Source organism: Leishmania major, chromosome 21 (genome assembly GCF_000002725.2).
Source record: "Leishmania major strain Friedlin complete genome, chromosome 21".
NCBI classification, from domain to species: Eukaryota; Euglenozoa; class Kinetoplastea; order Trypanosomatida; family Trypanosomatidae; genus Leishmania; species Leishmania major.
The window spans coordinates 290,001-317,184 of NC_007262.2; the positions used below are offsets into that span (position 1 = coordinate 290,001).

The following is a 27,184-nucleotide window of genomic DNA, read 5'->3' on the forward strand; positions in this document are numbered from 1 at the left end:
GTCGCGCGCCGCTGCGCCGTGTGCGGACGACGGGGCGCTGGATGCTGCCCGCCAGAGGATCGCGGAGCTGGAGGCTGAGCTGGATGCGGCCAATGCCGAGCTGCAGGCTACCCGCGAGAGTGCTGCTGCTGCGCGGCACACACACGGCGACGGGAACCCGTTCGCCGACGCCGAGGACCCGTTCGGTGGCCCGTCGCGCGCCGCTGCGCCGTGTGCGGACGACGGGGCGCTGGATGCTGCCCGCCAGAGGATCGCGGAGCTGGAGGCTGAGCTGGATGCGGCCAATGCCGAGCTGCAGGCTACCCGCGAGAGTGCTGCTGCTGCGCGGCACACACACGGCGACGGGAACCCGTTCGCCGACGCCGAGGACCCGTTCGGTGGCCCGTCGCGCGCCGCTGCGCCGTGTGCGGACGACGGGGCGCTGGATGCTGCCCGCCAGAGGATCGCGGAGCTGGAGGCTGAGCTGGATGCGGCCAATGCTGAGCTGCAGGCTACCCGCGAGAGTGCCGCGACAGCTCAACAAGCGAGTGATATGGAACTGGAAGCGGCGCGGCAATCTGTGGCGGACCTCGAGGACGCACTTGGGGAGGCCGCGGGAGACCTGGAGCGACTGCAGGAGGACGTCGAGGAGAAGTCGCGTCTCATTCAAGCCCTGCGCGCTGGGGAGGCTGCATTGGGCTCCTTACGGGTGGATGCAACCTGCATCGGGAGCGGCGGCGGATGGGCCATTATGGAACCGTCGGAGGGTGTGCACGGGGGAGCAAAGGACGCTGTGGGGGGTAATTCGGCGAAGACGGTGCACCTCCTGCGCGGGCGCGTGGCTGATCTGACGCATGAGCTGGAAAGGATGCGTCGCCAGCAAGAGCGGGCGTTGGTGTCAGCCATGGTGCCGAGAATGGAAGCGCGGGGCGGGCAATACGCCGAGGGCGAACAGCGGCTGGCCCTTTCGGAGGAGGTGAGGTCCGCGGTGGAGGACGAAGTAGCGCAACGGCGCGGCCAGGCTCGAGGTGTGCCGGGCGAATGGAAGTCGGAGAAAGACCGGAGAGGGGCAGAGAGCGGCGAGCAGACGACGCGTCCGCGTGACGGTACCACTTGCATGACGGCTATTGCGACCGCCTCAGCCAGTCTCGTGAATCCGTTCTACTCTTCCGACGGGGACGAGGCGGCGGAGAGGATGATATTCTCGGCCGTACCACGGCCTCCCGCGGGCACACCCATAAAGGCGCTGCGTTTGCCGGGGAACCGCAAAGACAGCGATGTCTTCGCCGCCGCGGAGAGTGAGAGACGGGTCGCCCTGCGTGGCATGCAACCACCAGCGGTAGCCGCTGAGATGTCGGCAGCGGCGGAGATAGGGATGTGGGAGGAAGACGATGGCGAGGACTGCCGCAACACCCCGGACACACTGGCGTCCTTCCACATGAACCGTGATGGCCCGGCTGCTCGGGGCGACGATGCGTTCCGAGGAGGCGACAGCTGCAAAGACGGAGGCGCCGAGGCGGAGAATATGGGTTGCCGGCGGGCTGCATCGTCTCGCACTCTGCTGCCCGCCATCGCCGAGGGCCCCGAAACCCTTCGAGCCTTTTCAGCTGTAAGTGAAGAGAATGCCGACTTCAACGACCTATGCCGTTGCTCGCGCGACGTTAATGCCGACAGTGATGAGGATGACAACACGGAGGAGTACGACGTTTCTGTCAGCACGCGCGTGGCAGCCTCGTATGGGCGGCAAGCGACCCACAGTGCTGCCATGGAAGGCAAGGTGGATGACAGTGGCGCCGCGATGCAGAAGTTGGGCCGGCAGTACGCTGACGCGCAGCACCGCCTCTATCTCTCGGAGGAGGCGCGGCAGAGCCTCGAGGTGGAGGTGTCGGAGCTGCGGAGGATGGTGGAGGAGCTGCAGGCAGTGTTGGCTCGCCAGCCCCGGCAGACGTCGGCTGCGGCACGCACAGACGGCGAAGTTGGCGACGAAGCAGACGCGCGCACCATAACGACCTCCTTCGCCTCCTCGGTGCCCACGGCAGCGCGAGAGCGGTTCACCAAGGAAGAGGGTTGCGAGGCGAACGCGTCTTCGCCGACTCCACCACGCTCGGGTGACGATGATGCGGAGAGCGGCAGCTTCGGCTCTGCTCACTTCAGCGAGCACGGCGTGTCGGTGACGACAACAGCAGCGCCAGCTCACGACGATGGTCCCACTAGCTGCCAGTACCCCTTAGCAACTGCTGCGTCGGAGAACACCGCTGCCCTCTACGAGCGCATCGCGGAGCTGGAGGAGCGGCTGAAAGACATCGAGGCTCAACATGAGGAGGAGCTGGAGTCTCTCGCTGAGGCCGCGGCCGACCGCATCGCTGCAATGGAACAGCGGTATGCAGACGACTTGGCGGCGACTCAGAAAGCTGCAGCAGCGGCGGAGGTGGAGCGTCAGGGTGAGGATGATACCACCGTGTCGCTGATGGCGCGAGTGACGCAGCTGACAGAAGCGCTGGCAGATGCCCAAGCTGCTCATGCGGCGGAGCTGCAGAGGTTGCAAGACGAGCACGAGGACCTGCTGCGGCAGCGTCTCAGTGAGCAGGAGGACTCCTTTGGAGCTGTCGTCCGGCAACTAGATCAGCGGTATCAGGGTCATCTGTGCGCTCTCGCCGCTTCTGGGGAGACAGGCGGTGTTGAAGCGGCGGGGTCGTCGCAGTCGCCGCAGGAGAGCGCGCAGTACTGGAAGGGTCAGCACACCACGCTTCTCAAGCGCTTTGAGCAACTGCAGAGCGAGTACGACGCGTTCGCGCAGGACATCGCCGCGCTGCAGCGCCGCCTCTCCGAACAGGAAGCAACGCGACAGGAGCAGGAGCAGAGCAGGATGATGCGTGACGCCACCTCGCAGCAATTCACCACGCTCCACCAGCGTCTCGAAGAGATGAGCAAAGTTGTTGATGCGGCGCAGGCCGACGCGCAGGCTTCCTCCGAAAAACTCCAGTACCTCACGGCACGTCACACTGAGAACGAAGCCGCGCTACAGGCTGAGGTGGACGGCTTGCGTTCCCAACTGCAGTCTGCACGTGATGAGGTGGCGCGCGCCAACAACCTCAACGAAGAGCTATCGGAGCTGCTACAGCGGGGGGCCACCAGCGTCGACACGGCGCTGCGAGAGCGAGACGCGCAGAACGCGGCGCTAGAGCAGCAAGTGCAGCAGCTGAAACTGCAGCTCGCCGCGGCAGGCGACCGGTTGACGGACCTGCAGGCGGCGCTTCAGGAGAAGCAGGTCAGCGCGGATGCGTTGCAGCAGCGTCTAGTTGAACTGGAGGAGGAGAAACGTGCTGCAGAGGCTCAGCTACGGGAGAGCCGACGCCATGCCGAGGAGCACGAGCGGACGACTATGAATGCGGCGGACAGAGCTGCCCGCGACGCTGAGCAAGCGCGCGTCGCTGCGCAGCAGGCCATGGCTCAGCAGCACGCAACTCACAGGCAGGAGATCGCTGCCCTGCACCGCGAGCTGGACGAACTACGTAACGAGCTTGAGGTGGCACAGACTGTGGCGGCAACGGTGCCATTGGAGGCACAGCGACACCAGCGCGACCTCGGTACAGTGCGCGACCGCTTGGCCGAGGCGCTGCGTAGTCAACAGGAGCTCCAGCAGCAGCTGAAGACAAGTCGCGCAGAGTTGGAGCGTCAGCGACTGCTCCTCATGCATGGCGGCAGCGGCAACGGCTCCGATGCAGACGATGCCGCTGCGTTCGAGGGCGGCGGTGTCCCCGCAGACGCGCGCCTGAACGCTCTCCTCCACCGAAGCGAGGAGCTGGAGGAGAAGCTGCGCGAGGCCTCGGCAGAGCGGAATGGGCTGCAGCAGGAGCGGGACCGCCTCTCGATGCAGGTGAAAAGTGCTGCGCGCGTGGCAGAGGTGAAGGAACAGGCGACGCGGCGGCAGGAGGCGGAGCTGCGAAGAGTGCGTTCGCAACTCGCCGCCGTCCGAGACGATCTTGCCCAGCGTGTGCAGTCGAATCACGCACTGCAGCTGGAGATAGACCACTTGCAGGAGCGCCTCGCGGACGTGACGAGCGCTTATGAGGAACTGCAGGGCCGTCACGCGGCCACCGTGTTGCAGACCGGCATGCAGGAACACGCCGAGGCGCTGCTGATGGCCAAGGCTGTGACGATCCCGCGCGCGCTCGAGGAATACGTGGAGGGGGTGTTCTCCGCGTACCACGCGATGCTGCAAGCTGCCAGCAAGGACCGTCGACACATCTACGACCGCTGCGACCTCATCGAGAAGGCCGCCAGCGAGGCCATGGCAGAGGTGGAAGCCCAGAACCACGCCTACGAAGCCGCCATCGCCGACGCGCAGGAGGAGCAACAGCAGATGAAGGAAATCATCGAAAGCCTTCAGCAGACCACGCATAAGGCATTGGAGGCAAAGAACGCCGCCGTGGCAGATGCCGCTGCGGCCCACGACGAGCTGGAGGCAACTCAGCGTCGAGCGCGCGAAGACGTCTTCAACGCGCAGCGCGACCTTCAGATGGCCGAGCTGCAGCACGCCGACACGCTGCACTCACTGTCTCTTCTCCAAGACGAGGTGACGAACACGGCTGCACTCATCAAGAGCCAGAAGAGCAAGTACGAGCGGCGGGAGGCGGAGCTGATGGAGGAAGTGGCACTGCTGCAGGCGGAGCTGGAGACGCGCAAGTCGGCGGCGCGGCAGCTGCAGCAAGCCAACGATGAGAAGCGCACGGAGCTACAGGATATTGCCGATGCGGCGGTGCAGGTGCGAGATCAGGCGGTGCACGAGTCGCAGGCGCTGCAAGCACAACTGGCGCGTGTGCTGCCGCGACTAGCGCAGCTCGAGGACGAGCAGGCGCAGCGCACAGCCGACCTCATGGACACGGCACAGCAGCTGTCTGCGCTGCACAAGAAGACGACTTCCACGGAGAACGTGTCGCGCAAGCACATCGAGGAGCTCGACCAAACCCTTCAAGAGCTCCTCCAGGCCCACGCGATGCTGCAGCGCACCCACACCACTACCGAGGCCACGGCAGATCGACTCAGGCTGCAGCTCGCAAGCGTGACGCAGGAGCTGGAGCGCGCGACCGCAAAGACCAGTCAACAGGAGGAGGAGCTGACAACTGTGAAGGCGCGCCTGCACGAGGTGGAGACCCATACGAGCCGCGTGATGGCCGAGGACCAGGCGCGGTTGCGAGACGGCGAGCGTCGCCTGCAGGGATTGGAGCAGCGAAACGCGGCGCTGCAGCAGGAGTGCAAGACACTCCAAGAGTCCATGCAGTCCCTCCGCATCGAGCACGACGGCACCGTCGATGCGCTGCAGCACAAGTCGGAGGCGTTTGCGGCGCAGGAGCAGCAGCTGAACCACCAGCTCCGGCTTTCGCGCGAACGCATCGAGACGCTGGAGTTGGAGCGGCAGGAGCTGATGTCATCGGAGCAGGCCATCACGGCTTCCCGTGACGCGTGCCAGAGGGAGATGCTTGCCCTCGAGCATCAGGTGGAGCATCTGCAGCACCATCTGGGGGCCTCCAATGGACACAACGAGCGACTGAACCAGGAGATAGTGCAGCTCAAGACAGACCACGCGGTAGAGGTAGACCGGCTACGTGAGGCGATCACGGACGCGCAGAAGGAGCTTGCCAAGTGTCGCCAGCTCCTCGCCCAGGCAGAGGCGCACCAGGTGGAGCAGGAGAGCACCCACTACAGCCTCTCTACAGAGGTGAGCGCCGTCCGCGAGGAGCTTAAAGCCGCACGTGCGCAGGCGGAGAGGGCCGCGCAACAGTACCGAAAGCTGAAGGCGGAGCAGGAGGAGATGGTGACGCTGTTGCAGTCGAAGGTGGCGCAGCTGCACGAAGAGCTCCGTGGCAAACACGAGCAGCTGCGGATACTAGAAAACACGTCTGCCCATCAACAGGACACTCTCAACAGGCTTAGGCAGGACGTGGCGGAGGCGGAGGAGAGCCTCAAGCACACACGCCAGCAGCTGCTCAATCAGCAAGAGGCCGCTGCTGCGGCAAAGGAACATCACCGCCGCGACCGGTACGAGCTGCAGACGAAGCTGAACGACGCTGAAGACGCCATGGCGGAGATGACGCGCAGTCAGGAGCAGTACCGTCAGCGCATGACGAGCAAGGTGGAGCTGTACGAGGTGGCGGAGGATGCGCTGCGGAACGAAGTGACTGACTTGCGCGCCGACGTCGCTCGGCTGGAGGAGGCGCTGGCCGCGACGACGCACAGCAAGGCGGCCGCAGAGACGCACCAGTCGCGCCAGGCCCAGTCCATCAAGGCCGCCGAGTCTGAGCTGCAGTTACTCCGCGCACAAACGGCGCACGACATGACGGAGATTTCAACTCTCAAGTTGCAGCTGCAGCAGCGCGCCGCCGAGTTGGAGCGGTGCCGGCGCGAGGCTGCGGCTCAGCTGGCGGGCGAGAGGCTTCGCTGGGAGGCAGAACACACGGCAGCCTGCGACGCGTTGGAGGAGGCGCTGCGGCAAGAGCAGCAGGCCATCAAGGACGCGCGTGAGGCTCGAGAGCGCGCCTTGGCATCACTAGAGTGCAAGCAGAGAGATGCCGTGGCGCTGGAGGACGAATGCCGTGCGATGCGCGCACAGGTGCGTCACCTGCGACGTTGCCTCGACGCGGCGCAGTACCAACTCACTTCGCTGGAGGGGATGGCCAAGGACACAGCTGAATACTTGGGCATGACCCCAGAGGACCTGCCCGGCGACGAAGAGGGTGCCTTCGTGGACGCGGCTTCGCACCCGCACGATGCGTCTGTTGATTCTACCGAGAGTGGCGTAGCGGCCGCTGCCGCCGCCGCCGCGGCTTCTGGTGCCGCGGTGCAGTCTGTCATGGACGAGCTGCAACGTCGGCTCAGCATCTTCACGTTTGCGGCTAACACCTTTGAATCGGAGGATGATCAACTAGCGGAGCTGCGAAAGGCGTTGGAGCAGCAGGAGGACGTGATGCAGCTCTTGGCGGAGGCGTGCGCAGGAGAGAGCATGAACGCGGCCAACAGTGCCACCCCTCTGCGTACTGGCAGGGCGGGAGCCAGTGACGCCACGCCTGGCTTGAACAGTACGCCCACCCCGCGCGGCCTGAGGGTGGCCGTCTCGTGTGGTGCCGACGTTCGCGGAGCGAGCGCTTCAGGTGTGCCGCCTCCTGCCGTGCTCACCCACGCACGGCGAGTGTTCGTGCAACAAATTAGTCAAGCCAGTTCCACATATGTGCACCGCGTCGGGGACCATCTACGCACGGCGCAGCAGATGCTACGGTCCGTGATGATGGCTATCGGATCGCACGAGATCGCGTCACCGCCGGCCAGTCGCCCCACCACGGCGGCCTTGTCGTCGCGGTATAAGCTACAAGTGGCGGCAACGGCGGCGGAGCTGCATCGCCGAACCGCAACACTCACCCGTGCGGCTGAGCGGATGCTAGACTTCGTCGTGCAGGGTGGCGATGGCCCAGCTGCAGCAGAGCGCTCGTCGACGCAGTCATCTAGTGGAAGCCTCATCCAAGAACAGCTGCAGGAGCTGCGCCGCCTCTTCTCCGAGGCGGAGCGGTATGTCTTGCTGCCCTTTAACGAGCTTCTCTGCGTCCCTGATTCGGTGGGAGTGGTGACCGCCGCAGCCGCGACGGCGGGCGATGAGAACGACGTGGACGGGCAGCCGCCACATAAATGTTACTCGTACACAGAACAGCCACATCTGGCGAAGCTGTCAGGCCTCGGAGCCGCATCTGCTGCATCAGCTGCTCCACAGCGGCCATCGTCATCGACGACTAACACCTCTGGTGCGACCTGCGTGCAGGAAATTACCGCTGCCATACTTTCGCCGATCGCGCGGGACGAGGGCGCGCGTCAGTGGTTCTGATCGCCCCTCCGCCGCGCGCACGCAAGCCGAGGTGCACTGAATTCCTCTCTTTGCACCCCTCCGCGCAGCAGCTCAGCATCCGCTCCCCTTTCCGCACCCCGCACCTCATGCATCTTGTGTGGCGAGCTGGCACTCCTCTCTCACACCCTCTTTTCCTTTCGGGCGTCCTTCCCTGTTGCACTCCCGTGATGACGGGTGAAAGTGGGGAGGGGGTGGGGGGCGGGGAACACACACACACACCTCTCAGTGCGTGGCACCGCAGGGACCAGTGCACCCACTCTCTCTCCGTGGGAGAGCCGGGCAGCCTCCTTCCCCATCCCCTGCCAAGTGCCGAACGGCTTGTGGTGGTGACGGGGTCTGGTGCCTACGCCGCAGGGGGGGGGGTCAGAGCGATGTATCGCTGCTGGTGCCGGCGGTGGGGTCCTGGACGACGTTGCGTCGGAGTGGCCTGCGACAGTGAGGCAGATCTTCGCCATCCACGTAATGGGTAGAGCGTCATCGTGGCCCGAGCGTCTCCCACCCACCCCCGGGCCCTCGCACCGCCCACTGGTGTGGGGGGCTCCTGGGCGCCACCGCGAGGGGGATGCACCCGGTGGCGGCCGGCATGGTGGGCGCGGCTGCGCGGCGACCCGCGAGGCACGGGTTGTGGGCGTGGGTGGGGGCAGGGGCCGTGCTGTCCGATGGCTGGGTCGGCGCATTGCTGTGGCGCGTGTGTGTCTACGGCTGCCATCGGACCACGCGCGGTTGGGCCTGTGACAGGGGCCGGAGGGGGAGGAGGGGTGCCAGTGGAGGGGCGGTAGGACGTCACGCCATACGGCAGCGAAATGGGCACCGGTCAACGAAATTCCGTTGGTGGTGTCGGCTGTGTGGTGCTCTAGCGGCCCCTACCCTCTTCCCCGCACTCATCTTCCTCCTCTTGGATTGTGGGTGTTGTGGAAGGTAACGATGATGACATGCGTGGGCGTGTGTCGCACTTGTACCGTAGGCTGCGTTTTCTCATTTTTATGATTGTTCCGAAGACGAGTATGTTGCGTCGTCACTGCCATTCAAGCTGCATCTCTGTTCCGCCGTCTCGGCGCCCGTGTGTGTCTGAGTTTTGAGAGTGTCTCACTCGACTGGTCACCTCTCCCCCGCGACCCCCCTTCGCCACTTTACTGGCGTAGCACGACGACTGCTTGTATTGCATCTCTCTGTGATTCTCTCTCTGTGCGGATCCGTCCACCGTGAGAGAATGTGTTTCTGGGCTTTCGTTTTCGTTGTTGTGCTAATGTGCCTGTGAGTCCACGTGCGCATGGATGCATGGTCTGCTTTGGTGTGCGCGCCTGAGTGGTGGTGGCGGTTACCATATGGGCTGCCACATTACCCTTCTTACACCGAACACATGCGTACGTTCTGTGTGTGTCTGTGTGTGTGTGTGCATGTGTGTGCACCCAAAGCCGCCTCATCATCTTGTGCAACGAATGCTTCCTGCGAAGGACCACCTGAGCACGTCTTGCGTTGTCATCGGCACCGCCTTCACCACGATGAAGTGGGCGAAGCACAATGGCGAAGGTCTGGGGAGAGTGCTGGTGAGTCTCTCTGACTTCTCGACTCCATCGCGTTGATGTCCTGGCTTGTCTACTCCGTCAAGCAAGCACGGAGCATGCGTACGCACAGCTCCGTACACGGTGGATGCGCGCGTCCGCCTTTTCGTCGTCCAGCTTTGATGTGATCGATCTCGCGATGAGAGTTGTGCCGCTTACTTCGACGTCTGGGCTTCCTTACTCGCTCTTCAGGTTACCGTCAAGCTCACCTCCTCCCTCTTCCCTGCGCACCTTCTCGTCCTCTTTCCGGGCGCCGCTCTCTCTGTTTCTCACAACGTGGGCGTGTGCGTGCATCTGTGGTCCCCCCTGCTGCAGGTTGCGGCGGGCTGCTTGCCTTGCCCAGGCTTCTCCTTGTTCCTCTGTTTTCTTGTTCCTTACCGCGGCTCCATCGCTGACTCACCGCTGCCTGTGCACGGAGAGTCGGTAAGGTGGAAAACAAACGCGCGCGCGGCTGCGGCAGCTGTTTACGCGCAAGCGTAGCGAAACGAAGCAGCATCCAGCAGTGAGACGGTTGGCAGCGCACAAGAGGTTTGCTTGAATAGCGTTGCCGCCCACCTCCTTCCCGCTTCTGTCTCCCCCTCATAGCCAGCAGCGACTTGCTCCCCAAAGAAAAACAACAACAGCAGCAGCAGCAGCAGCAACGTTGCACCCTTCCTCCTCCTGCTCTCTCTCTCTCGCTCTGCACAACAACGTAGCAGATGAAGTCGTCCGATATCTTTCACGCGTGCAAGTACACGCCCATCTTGCTCAAGAGTCGTACGAACGACAGCGGCGTCAACCAATACGGCCTGAGGCCCGTCAACTCCTACGACTACCTGAATCCGACAAACTTGGTAAACTTTGGGCGCGGCACCGCCTTCGACAACCTCGGTGTGCGCCGCTCTGAGCGAGGCCAGATCGACTCGGCCCCCTCTCTCGGCGGTTCGCCCGTGTTCACGCAGGCAAAGTTGTTAGGACTGAGCGGTGACGACCAGCTCCGCCTCTGCGAGGCGGAGACTACCCAGCTGCGGATGTGCATGGCGAAGGGCGGCAGCGCCTGCGAGCGCGAGAGTCTTCTGCTGGACGCGTGCCTCTCCAAGGTGGGCCACTTGCGCCGTGCCATTAGCCAAGCCGGGTCCGAGTTCAACGACTGGTTTATTCAGAACGTATCAGACAACCACACGAAGCCGTTTCAACATCGCCCACACGACTGGCGGCACTACTACGCGCAGGAAAAGCTTGTGCGTGAGAAGCAGCAGAACGGGCACGCGTACGGGCGGCGGCCGAAGGAGTTCTCTTTCGGTGCTCGCTATGTCAAGACGGAGGGCTACGGCAAGCGACCACGTTTGCCGTACAACAAGTGAGCTACGCGATACAGGAGGCGTGGCGGGTAATGGGCTGTTTTACCGTGTACGTGCCTGGGTGCGCACAACGAGGGACCGCGTAGGCAGCGACGCTGGTGCATGTGTTCTGTGTTGTTTGCGCCTTGCTCGCTTGCATGCCCTTCCCCCTCCCTTCCCTCCCTTCCACAACTGCATTGCCCTCTGCCTCTTTCGAAGACGCACCGGCACACGCGCGCTGGCAAGCACTGGTGTGCCCGCTCGTCAAGCAAGTTGTCAAGCCACAGTCAACAGTACAGACGTAAGCACAAGCAAAGGTCCATACACTTACTTTCCCGCGTGCAGTCAGAGGTGCACGTTGCCATCGAGGCACGCATGTGTTTGTGTGTGTGTGATGGTGTGATGGTGGTCGTGGCGGCTCTGTGGTGGACTCCTCTGTCCCACCTCTTCCGGCCTCTTTACTCGGCACTGCTGTTCACCCCCTTCGCCTCCCCACTGTCGCCTGGCCAAGGCAAAGATACCTTGGTCTTTCACCGCCAGTTTCGCTCGTCCATCCATGCCTCTGGACCGATCGGTGGCGATCGCAGCAGCGACGGAAAGGAGAGGTGGGCAAGAGTGCCGTCGATGAACGAACCGGTGGGCGTGCAAGCGGGCGTGTGTACCTCTGTACATTATGCAGTATTCGCTGCACTCCGAACTTGTCGATCTCCGCCGAAACCTTTTCTGTGAAGACGAACGGGCAGCCTTCCACGCAACGCGATGCTGATGCACCCTCTCTCCTGCTCTCCTTCTATTGCCATCGGTTCTCTCCCCTCCGCCTCGCTGCATCAAATCATTTTGCTGAACACACACACACACACACACACACACGTATACACACACACATCTCTAGAGAGGCATCTCCACATACGTCACCACTTCTCTTCCACATGTCCATTCCGCTCGTCGCAAGCGGCAAGACGGTGAAGGAGGACAGCGAGCTCTTCTTCGCCGTCACACGCGGCTTCTCCGTGCCAGGCGTCAGCAGCCAGTATCAGACACCGCTTGCGTTCAACCAGCTCATGCGCAGTCGTCTGCGGCAGCGCAACCGGTTCAACCATGATCACCACGACACGTGTGCGTACATTGAACGGTCGAAGAACGCCAACGTGGTGGCGTACACAGCAAACCTTGTCGATGCAGCCACACAGAAGAGGGTGGGATCTGGCATCGGGCGGCAGTGCGTGCCGTACCGCGACCACACTTTGCACGCGTACTTTGTGAGCCTCGAGCCATCCTACTTGGAGGAGCGTCGCCGCAAGGGGGTCGAGTACGACTGCGACGAACTCAGCATTCTTGAGCGGACGCTGGCGTACGGCTGCTCAGCGACGCCGGTGAATACGGAGAGCGTTCTGCGGTACTGGAGCAAACACACACCAGAAGCGTTCGCAGCTCTCCGGGAGGAGTGGACGGCCGATGGTAGCGTTAGCATCCTTGCCGAGAATCAGGCCACGGCGGATGGCGAGCATCAAGGCGCGAAGGATGTCTCAGCAGCAGGTGACGCGACTGCGGCGCCTTCGTCGGCGAATGCGCTGACGGTGGAGTCGCTCGACGCGGAACTCAAGACGTGGTGGGCACCGTTCCACCCGTACATCTCGCACTTCGTGGCTCTTCCCACCTGGCCCGGTCTTATCGTGTACCTGCCACCGGTGGCTAAGGCTGACTCCAGCTGGCGCAGTAGTGTTGCTGCGGTGGAGTCGCCCGCGTCTGCCACGTTGGCAGCGCAGACTTCAACCTCAACGGACCGAGCTTGTGCCGCTGAAACGACAGAGGCGGAACCGCCAATGGTGGACACGACGAACATCACATACGGCAACCACACGGAGCCGGCCGAGGCGACAGCGACTTCCGGAGTTCTGTCGGACGAGGACACCGTTGTCGCTATTATTACCCGCATCGACGGCGAGCTCAGCGTGCTAGAGAAGGTGTACGTGAAGAGCATTGAGCCGAAGCGGTTTTACAACCTGCCCAGGGTGGAGTACATCGAGGTGTTTGGCGTGTCCCTGGCAACCGGCAAGGAGACCTACGAGAAGAAGACTTGCTAGAGAACGAGGGGAGGGGCAGTGAGTTGAGGTGCAGCACAGAGGAGCGGAGGGATCGGCGTCGGCGGGGAGGGGTGGCCGCCTCTTTCTTTCTTCTGTTGCTCCGTGTGTCACTAGGCGCCTGTGTGCCTGGGCACGGCATATGCATGGTTGCCGCCAGTCCATCCCCTCGCTCGCTCTTTCTCCCGCGTTTGCGAAGATCCTGCGTTTTTCTGTTGTTTGTTTGTTGCGAGTGTGTGTGCTCTCCTCCTCTGCTTACTATCACGCGCATCGCATCGATCATTATTGTGTGACCCCCCTCCCCCCCTCTCTCTCTCTCCCCACTCGCCACTCGCCACCTGCTTGCTTACTTCCTTCTCTCGCTCTGTGCTGCATGTCTTGCTGTGATGCAGATAGTTTATATGTTGTTGCTCTTTTTTCTTCTTCCTTCTATGTACGCTCTGCGCATCACGGAGGGCTTGGCGTCGCTGATGCGACGGCGGGGAGGGCCGTGTACGGCGGCTTCTTACTTTCGCTCTGTCTTATCCCGTGCTGACGCCGCGCTCTCTCTCCTTCTTCCCAAGTACACACACACACACACACACACACACACACACACACACGGACGGACGCACACGTCACAGGCGAACACGCAGTGACACGCATGAAGGGGCTGCCAGCCGTGACAGCCCGCTGCTTTGGTCACCCTCCCTTGACCACGAGTACCTCTGTTGCTTCGCAAACCTTCTGCTTTTTAGTTTTGTCTTGCTGTTTAGATCGTTGACGTGTGGGCTTGTCTGTGTGGGCTCGCCAGGGTCCTCTCCGCGAAACTGTCTCATTCACGTCAATGACCACATACCCTCTCTCCTCAGCTGCATCCTATGGTTGGTCCGCTGAGCTCATACACCCTAGGCACTGGCTAGACGCTTTTAGTGAAAGCGAGTCCAGCTACAAAACCTACGCTCACGTGCGCATGCAGCACATCAACAGCGGTCCCCCCTTAAACCGTGCCTCTCTATCTCTTTTGCTGAGGTATGCAATGGGCGTGCGCGTCAGCCGCCACGTGGCGCTGCGATTTGGCGCCGCCGGTGCAGTACGACGTGCAGCCGTCGACAGCAAGACACAGACGTTTCTCTCTCCCTCTCGAACAAACTCGTTGCACGGCGGTGATGGCTGTCCTCCTCCTCCTTTGCATGTGCCCCGTCTCTTGCGTTCAACCTGTCACATTCATCGCTTGCTCCCCCCAACGCACACTGTCTTTTGACTGATCTCTCTATCCCCTCCCTTCCCCTCCTCCCACACACATGCACACATACACACCACAGCACCGACAGCGCCTTCAGTCTTCTCCTTCTCTCTCTGTGGAGCGCATCTTCGTCTCGTTGCCGTGCGCCTGCGTATCTCCTCCGTTTCAGGTCCATTACGCACCGACTGGAACCACGCCGGAAAAAGGCTAACGGCAAGGGATGCGAAGACGATAGAGGCTGTCCTGCGGAACCACCAGGCAAAGCAACGAGCGAAGCGAATTCGTCACGGCTAACAGAGACATCATCGTACAGAACAGCCCGACACACACACACACACACACACACACACACACACACACACACACACACACACTTGCAGTTTCCCCCTCCCCCCGCATTTCGCCTCCCGCCTTCTGCTGCACCGTCTTTCTCTATCCCTTTCTGACTGCCTTGTTTGCTTCCGCCTGCCACTCCCTCCCCCTTCCTTCGCTCGCTTCGGTCATTGCATGCCCCTGGTCCTCGTGCATCTTCCTCCCCGCCTCCTCTCTTGCCCTCCTGTTTTCCCTCTCTTCCCTATACACACGCACGCACGCACAGACATAGCATGGCGTCTTGCGCAGCACTGCTCTTCCACAACTTTCTGTGGGAGCCGTGCGGTCTGTCCATGAAGGGACAGACCAACACCCCGTCTGTGCAGGTTACGAGCGACGCCAACCCTGGTGCGGATGTTGGCGCACAGTTGGGCCCCCGCGCATACGCGCGGGGGCTGAACCGCACGATCCGGCGCCGCCTCGTAGCGCGTGATCGCTTCAAGGCCGACCATCACGACATCTGCATGTACATTGAGCGCTCAAAGAATGAGAACATTGTTGTCTATCGGGCGAACTTGATTGACTCGAAGACGGGTGAGCCCGTTGAGAGCGGCGCCCACCAGTCCGCCTGCAGCTTCAAGGCCGCGGATCCGCTGCACGCGTACTGGATCAAGATCAATCCGGAGCACGTGGCTCGTCGCCGCGCTCGTGGTGAGCTTGAAGATGCTTGCGAGCTCAACATGATTGAGCGGAAGCTTGCGTACGGGTGCAAGGCTGTTGTGATCAGCAAGGATAGATTTTTCAGCGAGGTGCTGCCCGACAAGGTGTCCCGCGCTGCCGCGTCGAAGAAGAAGATGGAGGCAATCGAACTTCTGTACGACGAGGTGCAGCCGTGCGTGTGCAACTTTGCAGCTCTCTCTTCGTGGCCGGTCTGGATGCTGCGGTTGCCTCCGCTGGTGGAGGGCAAGGACGCGGCGGCCAGCGTGGCGCTCCACACCGACAGCGAGACTTCTCCGTCGCCGCAGGGTGGGGGCGAGGCTGAGGAGCACGCGCTGCCGACGATGAACACGGTAGTGGCGATGGTGACGATGATTGCCGGGAAGCTCAGTGTTCTGCAGAAAGTGTACGTGAAGAGCATTGAGCCAAAGCACTTTTATCAGCTGCCGAAGGTGGAGCATATCGAGGTGCACGGCACGTCGCTCGCGACGGGCGAGTCCACCTACGAGAAGCTCACGAGATGAACTGTGTCACGTCCACCAGCCGGTGCAAGGAGAAAGGGGGCACTGCCACGCATGTCCTTGCACCTGCGTATAAGAGAGCACGAGCGCAATCATTTCATTCACTTCCCTTCTCCCCTTCTCCACATCTTCCCCCTTCAAAAAAGAAAAAAAAACAATCGAAAAGCAGCAGGGAGGGGGCGTTGTGTGTGTTTGTGTGTGTGTGTGGCCCGTGCCGCAGAATGGCACGCCGTCGTCAAGCGCCGGTATGCGCGCACGGCGATCCCTCTCTTCCTTATCTCTCTTTTCCACGCTACGGCAGTGGCGCTTTGCTGCTCTACCGCTCTTTCCTTTTCGGCCCCACTGCTGTGCGACGCAGGCATCATCGGTGGCCATCACGACGTGCCGCGTCGCCTCCCCCTCCCCCTCCCCTTGAAAGGCTGTTTCTCTGGCACTTCTGGCTGGAGGCCTCGTCGCGAGAGTTTTCGGCGACCCAACACATCTTCCCTCCTTTGTTTTCTGTCTTGCTACGCTTATATCGGCATGTAGCTCATGTCCAGCCTCATGTGTTTGTCTTTCCCCTGCAGGGGTCTTGTGTGCACGTGTGCTGATGCGCGTGTGTCTGGATCGCTCTCGATCGCGCTGTGCACGCTGTCGTGTAGTCGATGAGACAAGAGCTGCCACGCCCACCACACAGAGACATGCCCGCACACGCATCTGGCTCAGATAAGCTTTCTGATGATGTGGAAGAGGAAGAGGTGAGCGGAGCGGAGGCAGCGCTTGTGGCGGCGCTCATTCGCTTATTCACCATCCGAGTGCGCGCGGTTGTCTGCCTGTGCGTATCTCTGTCTGTGTGCCACTTGCTCCGGTGTACCGCTCAATCTCCCCCTCCTCTCTCTCTCCCTCTATCGCCATTATGGGTTATCCTTGTTTCGTCTTTGTTCGGCTTGCGTTCCCGATGGTTGACGGCGGCAGTGTGGCCTTCTCTTCCTCACGCACACGCACACAGTTTTCTCGCACTTTTTCTTGCCTTTGGCCTTCGAATGGTGTGCACGAGTGCTCTTGCTCTTGCTTTGCTCGCTGTGCCGGGCTTGAGGGGGGATGTACCGCCCAGATCCAACACGCTTTCAGTTGCACACCCGTATGCCGCCATGTGATCATCCGCGTCCTCAATGTCAGCGTGTAGACGCACACGGGCATACACACGCGCATCTGTATGCCTCCCACACTTTGCGGGACGGCACTGGTGGCCTTCCTCACGTTTCCATCACTCATCCTTCCCATACGATATCCTGTCTCTGCGTCTCTTCCCTCTCTCTCTCTCTCTTCCTCTGTGGCCTTTGCCGTGCCCCTTCCCCCTCTCCTTTCGCCTGCATCTCTCGCATCGTTCGAGTCTGACGCAGAAGAAGAGAACATAGGCTCACGCAAGACGGACGCGCAACATCTGCCGGCACGACAGTTTTTTTCATCGACTGCGCCCAGCCGTGCCGTGGTCCCCGTCCTACATCTCGCCGTCGTATGCGCACTCACACGTGCCTCAGCGAAGCTATCTATATCTGTTCGCCTTGTTTAAGTAGCGCCGTTCTTAAGCGGACTCTCTCACACACCCACACGCCCCCCCCCCCCCCCCCCCACACACACACACACACACACACACACACACACACAGCGAGGAGCGATCGCAGGAGAGGCAGCAGCAGCTAAGACGGTAGAACGGTGAACGCAACTAAGCTAAGCAAGGCAGAGGGAGGCGCATTGACATCCTCACCATCATGCCACCAAAGATTTCTGCGAAAAGCAAGCAGCAGCCCAAGCAGCAGGGCGGCAACAAGAAGGGCAAGGGCAGCAACGATGACGGCGACGACTTTGACGCGATGCTGGCGGCAGCCGTGAACGCGTCCAAGGCGGACGCAGCCAAAAACCACAGTAATAATCATCAGGGCAAGCGCAGCAGCAACGGGTATGGTGCGGCACCGGTCAGTAGGAGCCTCGCCGCGGACGAGCCAGTGGTGCCGAGCTCGGCCAATCACCCGGAGAATCCCTACCCGAAGACGGCGGATGGCTACCCGCGGCAGACGTGGCCGGAGCCGACGGTGCCGGTGTCGAAGCAGTTTGCTGCTGGCCAGTTTCCGGCCGGCGAGATCGTCGACCACCCTGGTGAGATGAACAACTTCCGACGCAGCAGTGAGGAAAAGCGGGCGTTGGCCCGCGCGAGTGAGCAGCAGGTGCAGGAGATGCGCGAGGCGGCCGAGGTGCACCGCCAGGTCCGCACCTGGGCGCAGAGCTGGATCAAGCCAGGCCTATCGCTGATGCTCATGACCGATCGCATCGAGAAGAAGCTGAATGAGCTGATTGGCAAGGACGGCATCCTTCGGGGACAGGCCTTCCCGACGGGATGCTCGCTGAACCACGTCGCAGCGCACTACACACCCAACACCGGTGACGAAAAAGTTGTTTTGACGTACGATGACGTCATGAAGGTAGACTTCGGCACCCACATCAATGGCCGCATCATCGACTGCGCCTGGACGGTCGCCTTCAACCCGATGTTCGACCCGCTGCTGCAAGCCGTGAAAGAGGCGACGTACGAGGGCATCAAGCAGGCGGGCATTGACGTCCGTCTCGGCGACATCGGCGCCGCCATCGAGGAAGTGATGGAGTCGCACGAGGTGGAGATCAACGGCAAGGTGCACCAGGTAAAGAGCATCCGCAACTTGTCCGGCCACAACATTGCCCCCTACATCATCCATAGCGGCAAGAGTGTGCCCATCGTGAAGGGCGGCGAGCAGGCGAAGATGGAGGAGGGGGAGGTGTTTGCCATCGAGACCTTCGGCTCCACTGGACGCGGCTTCGTGAACGAGGATTTGGAGTGCTCTCATTACATGATGCAACCCGGCGCGGAGGTGATGCAGCTGCGCTCGGAGAAGGCGCAGCAGCTGCTGAAGCACATCCACAAGTCGTACAGCACGTTAGCGTTCTGCCGCAAATGGCTCGACCGCGACGGCTTCGATCGTCACCTCATGAACCTGAACCGCCTGGTCGATGAGGGCGCCGTGAACAAGTACCCGCCGCTGGTGGACGTCAAGGGCAGCTTTACAGCTCAATATGAGCACACCATCTACCTCGGCCCAACCGCGAAGGAGATTCTGTCCAAGGGAAGCGACTACTAGGCGCACGGCGTTGTGGCGAAGGAAAGGCCGCGCAGGGGGCTCACAGGGAGACAGGAAGGAACGGCATGTATGGGAGGGGGAGAGGGATTGAGGACGATACGAGCGCAGATCCCGGTGGTGAGGAGGCGGCGTGTGTGCGTCTGAGCCCTCTCTCTGTCAAGTGTACGCCTTCGCCTTGTCTCCGATCCCGCTGCCTTTTCGTTTCTCCTGCTCGCTCGTCACCCCCTCCCTCACCTGGCGGATTCCATGCTCTCTGTTTTTGCTGTACATTGTCGCTTCCCCACGGTATGGATGCCGATGATGTCGGTGATCCATGAGGGCTATTACTGACTATTCGGAATCCCTCCTCCATCCCACGGTGATGACATGTGAAGGGAGGCTTGGCACACACCCCTCTCAGTGCGTGGCACCGCAGGGACCAGTGCACCCACTCTCTCTCCGTGGGAGAGCCGGGCGGCCTCCTTCCCCATCTCCTGCCAAGTGCCGAACGGCTTGTGGTGGTGACGGGGTCTGGTGCCTACGCCGCAGAGGAGGGGTCAGAGCGATGTATCGCTGCTGGTGCCGGCGGTGGGGTCCTGGACGACGTTGCGTCGGAGTGGCCTGCGACAGTGAGGCAGATCTTCGCCATCCACGTAATGGGTAGAGCGTCATCGTGACCCGAGCGTCTCCCACCCACCCCCGGGCCCTCGCACCGCCCACTGGTGTGGGGGGCTCCTGGGCGCCACCGCGAGGGGGATGCACCCGGTGGCGGCCGGCATGGTGGGCGCGGTTGCGCGGCGACCCGAGAGGCATGGGTTGTGGGCGTGGGTGGGGGCAGGGGCCGTGCTGTCCGATGGCTGGGTCGGCGCATTGCTGTGGCGCGTGTGTGTCTACGGTTGCCATCGGACCACGTGCGGCTGGGCCTGTGACAGGGGCCGGAGGGAGGAGGGGTGCCAGTGGAGGGGCGGTAGGACATCACGTCATGCGGCACTGAAGTTGAACTCACCTTTATGCACAGAATGGTTTCGCAAGAGGAACTGTGGTCAGTGGGAGCGGGTCGAGAGGGCAGACCCATTTGGCAGCTGACACGCCGCATCGGTACGCTGCGTGAGGGTGGGAGGGCGGGATCTCGCATTGAGCCCACTGCATTGGGAGGCAACGCACGGCATGTTATCACCTCTGCTCCGTCCTACTCTCGGTCACTTCTCTTGCTGGCCATTAGTCTGCCCCCTCCGCTGCCACGAGCAAGCAGAACGCCCCACGCAGGCTTTGACTGCCCCCCTCTCACCACCAGCCTTCACCCCTCACCCGTATTTCCTGGTGCAGACGCCGAGGGCGTACGTCATGTCCGTTGCGTGTGCGTGCGTGTGTGCGTGTTCTTGGGCGTCCGTTGGATGATTGCTCTGTTGTCTTCTCGCGCGTCTTAAAAAAAAATTGGGTGAGTGAGTTGGGGCGTCGTAATGATGGCACTAACGAACGACCGAAGAGTGTCACTTTCCCTTCGGTGGCCTTCTGTGATGTCGCTGCACGGCTCTGCTTTCCTTCCGCCTTCTCCCCGATTGTGCACGATGGGGTCAGCCGTCCTCCGTCGGGTCCGAAAACGATGCATGATGTTACCGCCGCATGGGATGTGTCTCGGATCCGCCACGCTGCGACCCGCACGCGGGTCGGCAGCTCATACCACGTTTGCCCTCTTTCGGAAAAGAAAACATTCGCATGTTCTCCTCCCACCACATATGTTGGCGACCGGTGCCGATGTCGTCTTTGTGTGTCTCTGTGCTCCCCCTCGTTGTCCTCGTTGCTATCCCCCCTTCTCTGTCGGCCCGCATCGTTGGTCGTTGCGGGGCCCCGCCTGGTTCGCTGCCGCAGCATCCCCGTGCGTTCCCTGTTGTTGCTAGCCTCCTCCCTCCACCCGGTCGCGTGCTGCGAAGCTCGAGCGATAGGAGAGGGAGGGTTAGGAGCTGGAGGAGGGGGGCTTTAAGGCAGCAAGTATCTGTGCATGTGTGTGTGTGTGTGTGCGGTCCAGACAGGGAGGGTGACTGTGCCAGGGGAGCGCTGGAGAGAGAGAGAGAGGGGGACTGACTGGGGACGCAGCACGTGCTTCTTACTACCGCATTCGTAAAGGCAAAAAGGCTGCAACTGGCGCTTCATCAAGAGGCAAGGGTGGCGGTGGTGGTGGGCCAGCGTTGGCCCCCTGCTCCTCCCCTCCGACCAACGCGGCGTTTGCGAGAAGGGCGAGAGGGAAAGGGGGAGGGAAGAATGGGGCGGAGCTGCGAGCCACACCTGCAGCAGTGGAGGCCGCGGCGTCCGCCCTCCTCCCTTTCTCAGCGGCGCTATCTCTGCTGCTTCCAGCGCCACAACAACTACAAGCCGGAAAACAGTCACCCACACACGCACGTGCGTGTAGTTCGCAACCGGAGGAGCACGCACCTGTGCCAGTCTCCGAGAGCCGAAAATGGACTGCCGCTGCTGCCGCGTCCGCAACTTCTATTCCCGTTTCTCTACCCGCTTCTCTTCGATATGGCGCGTACCCGCACACAAACACACGCGCACACCAGTCCCGTGTGCCGCTGTTGCTGTCCATTCCTCAGGGCGTGCGACTCGCAGCGGCTTGTGCGGGTCCTGGATACGATTTCTTAGCGCCGCTTCTCCGTCTGTGAAACACCGAAAACGAAACCGGCGCACGGCTGCGAGGGCAACAGCGAGAAAGAAAAACTGACGGATGATGCTCCGTCTCTCGCGCCGCCGTCTTGCCACGTCCACTGGGGGCTTCTCATCCGCCGCCTTCACCGGCGACGACGGCGGCGCCTACGAGAGACGCAAGAGTGAGCAGGAGCGGCTTAAGCGCGATCATCAGCAGGAGGGCGCGGGGGCGCAGGAACAGCAACCCCACAACGGTGGAGGTGATGCCCAGCACGCAGGCACACCTGTGTCCGCCTCGATGTCTTCATCGTCCTTCTGGGAGGAGACGTGCTCTCCGAGTGGCTTTCACGGCACAAAGGGCAGCAGCAGTGGCAGCGGCAACGCCACCAATGCCGCTGCAGCCGATGCGCCCCTTGCTCGACCGACGATTGACACCTACCGCGCCATGACAGACGAAGAACTTGTCGAGACGCTGCGGACCCGCGACGAGCAGATTCGTCAACTGCGTGCTATCTACGAGAGCTTCCACTACGACGCGGACAGGCACTTTCGAAAAATGATCTTTGACTACCACGACAAGACGATACAACTGTCGCAGGTGCACGGACGCATGCAGCAGGCCTCGCTGCAGATCAACCGCGAGGCCCTTTCGAAGATGCGTGATCAGCAGGATATGATGACACGCGACAAGCGCATCATCTTCACCATCTGCACGCTGTGGACGCTTATCTTCTGGGTGTGGGTGCGCCGTCACTACGTAAAGCGGCGTGAGCTGGAGCTGGAGCCGCTGGATGGGCGGGAGTGGGCGCAGATGAGCCCCTCAATCACCGGCGCTGGCAGCTACAACGAGAACGTTTTTGGCAGCAACAAGCGCAATGCGCGTTTTACTGAGACAGCGTGGGAGCGTGAGCTGCGCGAGCGCCGCGAGGCGCAAAACTTGCGAGAGCAGCAGGCCGCCCTTCTTCGGAACCAGATGGAGCTGCAGAAAGCCGTGGCAACGCAGCGGGAGCAGCGGCAAGCGTGTCGTGGTGACTCGTGATGCATGCGAGAGGAGGAGAAGGAGGAGGAGAAGGAGGAGGAGGAGGAGGGAGAGATGTGCATGACGATAGTGCGCGAGTACGTGCGGAGCTCTTTTTGTACATTTTCTCACACGTCTCCGCCTCGTCTTATTCTTCCGTGGGCGGTGTTACCGGCGGTTCTCTAGCTCTACCCCCCGCGGCCCTTCTCCAGCCGATGTGCGTGTGTCTGTCTGTGCGCGCATTACAGATTCGCAGCACGCGGTGCGAGAATGAAAGAACAACAAGTGGAGGCAAGAGAGGTCACGAAACGCACGCAAGCGTGCGGGGAAGGATAGCTGTATCGATCGGGGCCCACCGACCCTCGCCCCCGGTGGAGATGAAGGCCGAGGGACGATGGAGGGGCGTCTCGGTCTGCAGGGTGGCGCTCCACTCTCGTTTTTTTTTTGTTGCACGCCGCGCGCACTTTTCAGGATGCGTGGGTGCGTCTGTTCACTGCTGCGCTGCCGATATATGCAGCTCTTGCTTCCCTTCTCCTGGCATTGCTCCTTGCACACACACACACACACACAAGAAAACAGAAGACAGCACACCGTATGGAGGCACTTGACGCGGTCCTGCTCTCACCATCTCCCCGCCCTCTTTCCGTCCGAATGTACATGGCTGCACATAACTGCTTCCTGCACGTGTGTCCACGTGATGCCACCTCATCCATCATCGTCATCGTCGCCCCTGCTAACCGGACAACGAAATTCACGTGTGCGTGCACCCGTAAATATACATTTAAGTCCACACCGCAACGGCTCAACGACCTTGCTCGATCCCTCCTCCCTCCCTCCCTTCCTCCCTCTCTCTGAATCTTCGCTTACTCTCATGTGTATGGAAGCAACCATTGCCCATCAGACTCCACCTTTCTTTTCCTTTACCTTCACTATCCGATGAGCAACTCCGCCAAGTCGCCCTCCGGCATCGTCGGCGATGAGGGGCGGCGCAACTATCCGATGTCAGCCCACACACTCGTCACACAGGAGCAGGTATGGGCCGCCACGGCGAAGTGCGCAAAGAAGATTGCAGAGGACTACAGGAGTTTTAAGTTGACGACCGGGAACCCGCTCTACCTGCTGTGCGTGCTCAAGGGCAGCTTCATCTTCACGGCCGACCTCGCCCGCTTTCTCGCCGACGAGGGTGTCCCGGTAAAGGTGGAGTTTATTTGCGCGAGCTCGTACGGCACGGGCGTGGAGACGTCGGGCCAGGTGCGCATGCTCCTCGACGTGCGCGACTCCGTGGAGAATCGCCATATTCTGATTGTCGAGGACATCGTCGACAGCGCCATCACGCTGCAGTATCTGATGCGGTTCATGCTCGCCAAGAAGCCGGCCTCGCTCAAGACGGTGGTGCTGCTGGACAAGCCGTCGGGGCGAAAGGTGGAGGTACTAGTCGACTACCCTGTCATCACGATCCCGCACGCGTTTGTGATTGGCTACGGTATGGACTACGCCGAGTCGTACCGCGAGCTGCGCGATATCTGCGTGCTCAAGAAGGAGTACTACGAGAAGCCGGAGAGCAAGGTGTAGCGGTGACGAGCTACCGCTCGTGTCGGCGGGCACACCTGCCCGCCTCTCTCCTTCGCTATGCGCGCTCTCACGGAAACGCACGCTGACATGCCAACAAGCGTGCTCGTGGGCGGTGGAAGGGGCGAGACCGCCGCAGCGACTGCGGCTGCGTACACAAGTGGAGCTGACCATACCACGCGCGACCTTTTCTTTTCGTTTTCGAATCGCTCCTTACCCCATTTCGTGGCCTCAGCGGTGTTGTCACGGAGTAGAGAGGGGAGGATGGATGGCGAGCGAGCCTGCGAGTGGGCGAGCGGAGGTGCGGGGCGGAAGGCTGTATAGGATGCCGCAACGCAGCACATTAGCAGACCTTCTGCATGGGTCAGCACAAGGTAGGCGAAAGGCTGGGGTGGTGCTGTGGGGAGGGGCGGATGTGGCGCGGTGTCGTAAAGACTCGGGCGAGGGTGATGCTGAAGCGGGGCAACGAGTGAGGGGAACCGCGTAGGCGGCGGCCGTGACGCGCGTGTATGCGCCTGTTCATCCTGTCGCATCTGCGGCTCGACTGGGCTACGTTGTGTTTTGCTCCTTCATCTGATAGTTCTCCCGGCTACCTCTGTATACGTGCGTTCTTTGCTGTCCCGCCGCCACCGCTGCCTCTTGTCCCTTGCGAGCCCCTGCCGGTGTATTGCCTTCCCCCTCCCTCCTCTGTTTTCGCAATACTCGATCCCACGTTATCGATATATAGGCATGTAACGCCCTCCACCCCCCGTCCTGCCCACCGCTCCACCGGCGCCTCTCCTTCCTGCTCGAGATGTTGACCTTGTGACTAACAGAGCATGACGGGAATATATAAAGAGAGAAGAGAGCCTCCCCTTCCTCCCTTCCCCCCACACAAGATGCACCCACCGCCCCCTGATGCCACTCATCACAGGCGTGACGGTGACGGCGTCTACTCTTCTTGCGGATTCGAACGCGTGATGTCGTGTAGGCGGTCAGTACACCAGGAGGGGAGTTTCATGCCTAACGAGCCCTACACGAGAAAGCACACGCGCATGCGCACACATGTGCTCATTATCTTTTCTCACCGAAGATGACGCTTTAAAAAACTTAAACACGATAACAGAGATGTTGATATCAGACAAACCTTGGCCATGCTCTTACATGCATGCGCGCACGTGTAGAGGCATGCCTTATGCGAATAGACCACCCTCCTTTTCACCCCGGAAACGAGGAAGGGGTGGGGTATGGATGGGAGGGGCCAGGGGAGATACTCTCTCCCTTCAAGCGCCGGCGACGATTGTCCTGTCCCTCCCTCTCTCTTTGGTTGTGTGTGTGTGTGCACGTGTACACACAGGCGTATGCATGCATGCACGTGTAGCACGGGTTGCTGTGTCTCTGCTGCCTTCCCCCTTTTCCTGTTCCTGTCTTGCTGGCGATCTCGCCTCCTTGCCTGTGTTTATGCACATACTCTCGTGCCGAGAGCACGCACGCACGCACAAGGTGGCGGTGGTACGAGCGTACAACACTGAGGCAGGCACGCACTGCCTTACGCAGAGCCGACGATGGAAGGAGACAGCAGAGAGTGGCACCGATGGGAGGGACTTTAGAACCTGCAGAATGGACTCATGACAGGACGGCGTTTGCAGATGGGTGCGGGCGTGCAATCTGTCCCCAAATGTGCTACCTCTTCGATGCAAGATAGAGGACCTTCCGCTCTCTCTCTGTAGCTCGCCCGGCTCCTCGAACCGCACGAGGCACACATGCTGAAGGGTGGTGAAGTGGCCTCTCCCTACTTTCTCCTCCTCTCTTCTCTCCTCATGGCACGGCGCTGCTTCCTGCGCGGCTTGGGCGCTTGTGCTTGTTTTTTATACACGGCCGGCACATACACACACAGACATACACACAGACACACACACATACACACACACACACACACACACACACTAACCAACACGCACGAACACCTGCACATCAGGAAGAGGCCCCCTCCCCTCCCCTCCCCCGCTCCAAGGGATAGACGTGCAAGAGAAAGATAGGAGTGTTGCTCACTTTGTGTTCACCGACACACTCGCAGGCAACCCCCGCATGCGCACCGCACCGTACCGCTCACGCTCTGTCCGACTGGAACTGCTGCACAGCACACGCGCACGCGACGGAACGATAGATAATTACATCAATGCTACCAAACCACAGTTGTAAAGGCTTCGTGGATGCCCAGGGCAGGGTCTTCGTGGATGGCCGCGAGTACCCCATGGCGTCTGGCATTGTCGCCACGGAGGACGTGATTCAGGCGAACATCAAGGCCATGGCGAACACAATCGCGAAGGACTACAAGTCGCTCAGCCACCGCGACGTTCGTCTGTCACCCGGCACGGCGGCCACCGCAGAGGCGGCGGAGGCGCCGATCAGCTACGACAACCCGCTTATCATAATCTCCGTGCTCAAGGGCAGCTACATCTTCACATCCGACTTCATCCGCTACCTCGGCGACTGCGGCCTGCCGCACGTTGTCGACTTTGTGCGCTTGGCCTCGTACAATTCGGATACAACGAGCACCGGTCAGATCTCGATGCTGGCGGGTCTCAGGTTCGAGAATCTACGCGGCAAGCATGTGCTGATCGTCGAGGATGTGTGCGACTCCGGGCGCACGCTGCGCTTCCTGCGTGATTACATCATGGAGAAGTTTCAGCCCAAGAGCGTCAAGACGCTCGTGATGGTGAACAAAGAGCAGGCGGCGCGCAAGTTGGACTTCGATCCAGAGTACTTCTGCCTTGCTGGCCCAAACAAGTACATTGTCGGATACGGGTTCGAGGTGAACGATCGCTACCGTGACTTGCGTCACATCTTCATCCTGCGGGACGGGGAGGCCACCCGTTATCCTGCCAAGCTCTGAGCTCGACGTCACACCACCGGAGTGGAGGAGAATGTGGAGGCGGCTGAGTGTTCAGGAGTAAGAGAAGTAAAGGAGCCCGCGGAGAAGACGCTTGTGCACGTGTGTATGTCCCCAAATCTTCGGGAGGTGTGTAGTTTCTGCTGCGGGTAGGACGGCGCTCGACGCAAGCTCGACCACAGAGAGGGAGACACAGTGGGGAAGAAGCGCACTGCTAGCCGCAGCCACCACACGCACACACGCACACACACACACACACACACACACACACACGGGGGCGGTGGCGGATGCGTTTAACAGCTTAATTTGCTCACACAGCGTACAAAAAGGCATAATTCTATGCTTAT

The 27,184-nt window shown here is 61.3% G+C and overlaps 8 protein-coding genes across 8 annotated transcripts in view; all 8 read left to right on the forward strand.

The window, feature by feature from the left end:
- Positions 1-7,849, forward strand: part of LMJF_21_0825 (conserved hypothetical protein) — a gene marked incomplete at both ends in the record, with an annotated part of 9,600 nt that extends 1,751 nt beyond the window's left edge. Inside the window, one exon of the mRNA XM_001682967.1 lies at positions 1-7,849. This exon is cut by the window's left edge and continues 1,751 nt beyond it. Coding sequence (XP_001683019.1) covers positions 1-7,849 — 7,849 coding nt within the window.
- Positions 7,850-10,130: 2,281 nt separating this feature from the next.
- Positions 10,131-10,775, forward strand: LMJF_21_0827 (conserved hypothetical protein; the record flags this gene model as incomplete). Its single annotated transcript, XM_001682968.1, has 1 exon — positions 10,131-10,775. The coding sequence occupies one exon, from the start codon at positions 10,131-10,133 to the stop codon at positions 10,773-10,775; it is 645 nt and encodes a 214-aa protein (XP_001683020.1).
- Positions 10,776-11,680: 905 nt separating this feature from the next.
- LMJF_21_0830 (conserved hypothetical protein) lies at positions 11,681-12,835 on the forward strand (the record flags this gene model as incomplete). Its single annotated transcript, XM_001682969.1, has 1 exon — positions 11,681-12,835. One exon carries the CDS (start codon positions 11,681-11,683, stop codon positions 12,833-12,835), a length of 1,155 nt encoding a protein of 384 aa, XP_001683021.1.
- Positions 12,836-14,662: 1,827 nt separating this feature from the next.
- Positions 14,663-15,610, forward strand: LMJF_21_0835 (conserved hypothetical protein; the record flags this gene model as incomplete). The annotated part of the gene is made up of 1 exon (XM_001682970.1): positions 14,663-15,610. One exon carries the CDS (start codon positions 14,663-14,665, stop codon positions 15,608-15,610), a length of 948 nt encoding a protein of 315 aa, XP_001683022.1.
- A 1,748-nt stretch (positions 15,611-17,358) lies between these two features.
- On the forward strand, positions 17,359-18,756 carry LMJF_21_0840 (putative methionine aminopeptidase 2; the record flags this gene model as incomplete). The annotated part of the gene is made up of 1 exon (XM_001682971.1): positions 17,359-18,756. One exon carries the CDS (start codon positions 17,359-17,361, stop codon positions 18,754-18,756), a length of 1,398 nt encoding a protein of 465 aa, XP_001683023.1.
- A 2,701-nt stretch (positions 18,757-21,457) lies between these two features.
- On the forward strand, positions 21,458-22,417 carry LMJF_21_0843 (conserved hypothetical protein; the record flags this gene model as incomplete). Its single annotated transcript, XM_001682972.1, has 1 exon — positions 21,458-22,417. One exon carries the CDS (start codon positions 21,458-21,460, stop codon positions 22,415-22,417), a length of 960 nt encoding a protein of 319 aa, XP_001683024.1.
- Positions 22,418-23,332: 915 nt separating this feature from the next.
- On the forward strand, positions 23,333-23,968 carry HGPRT (hypoxanthine-guanine phosphoribosyltransferase; the record flags this gene model as incomplete). The annotated part of the gene is made up of 1 exon (XM_001682973.1): positions 23,333-23,968. The coding sequence occupies one exon, from the start codon at positions 23,333-23,335 to the stop codon at positions 23,966-23,968; it is 636 nt and encodes a 211-aa protein (XP_001683025.1).
- Positions 23,969-26,123: 2,155 nt separating this feature from the next.
- On the forward strand, positions 26,124-26,840 carry XRPT (xanthine phosphoribosyltransferase; the record flags this gene model as incomplete). Its single annotated transcript, XM_001682974.1, has 1 exon — positions 26,124-26,840. The coding sequence occupies one exon, from the start codon at positions 26,124-26,126 to the stop codon at positions 26,838-26,840; it is 717 nt and encodes a 238-aa protein (XP_001683026.1).
- Between the last annotated feature and the right edge of the window lie 344 nt (positions 26,841-27,184).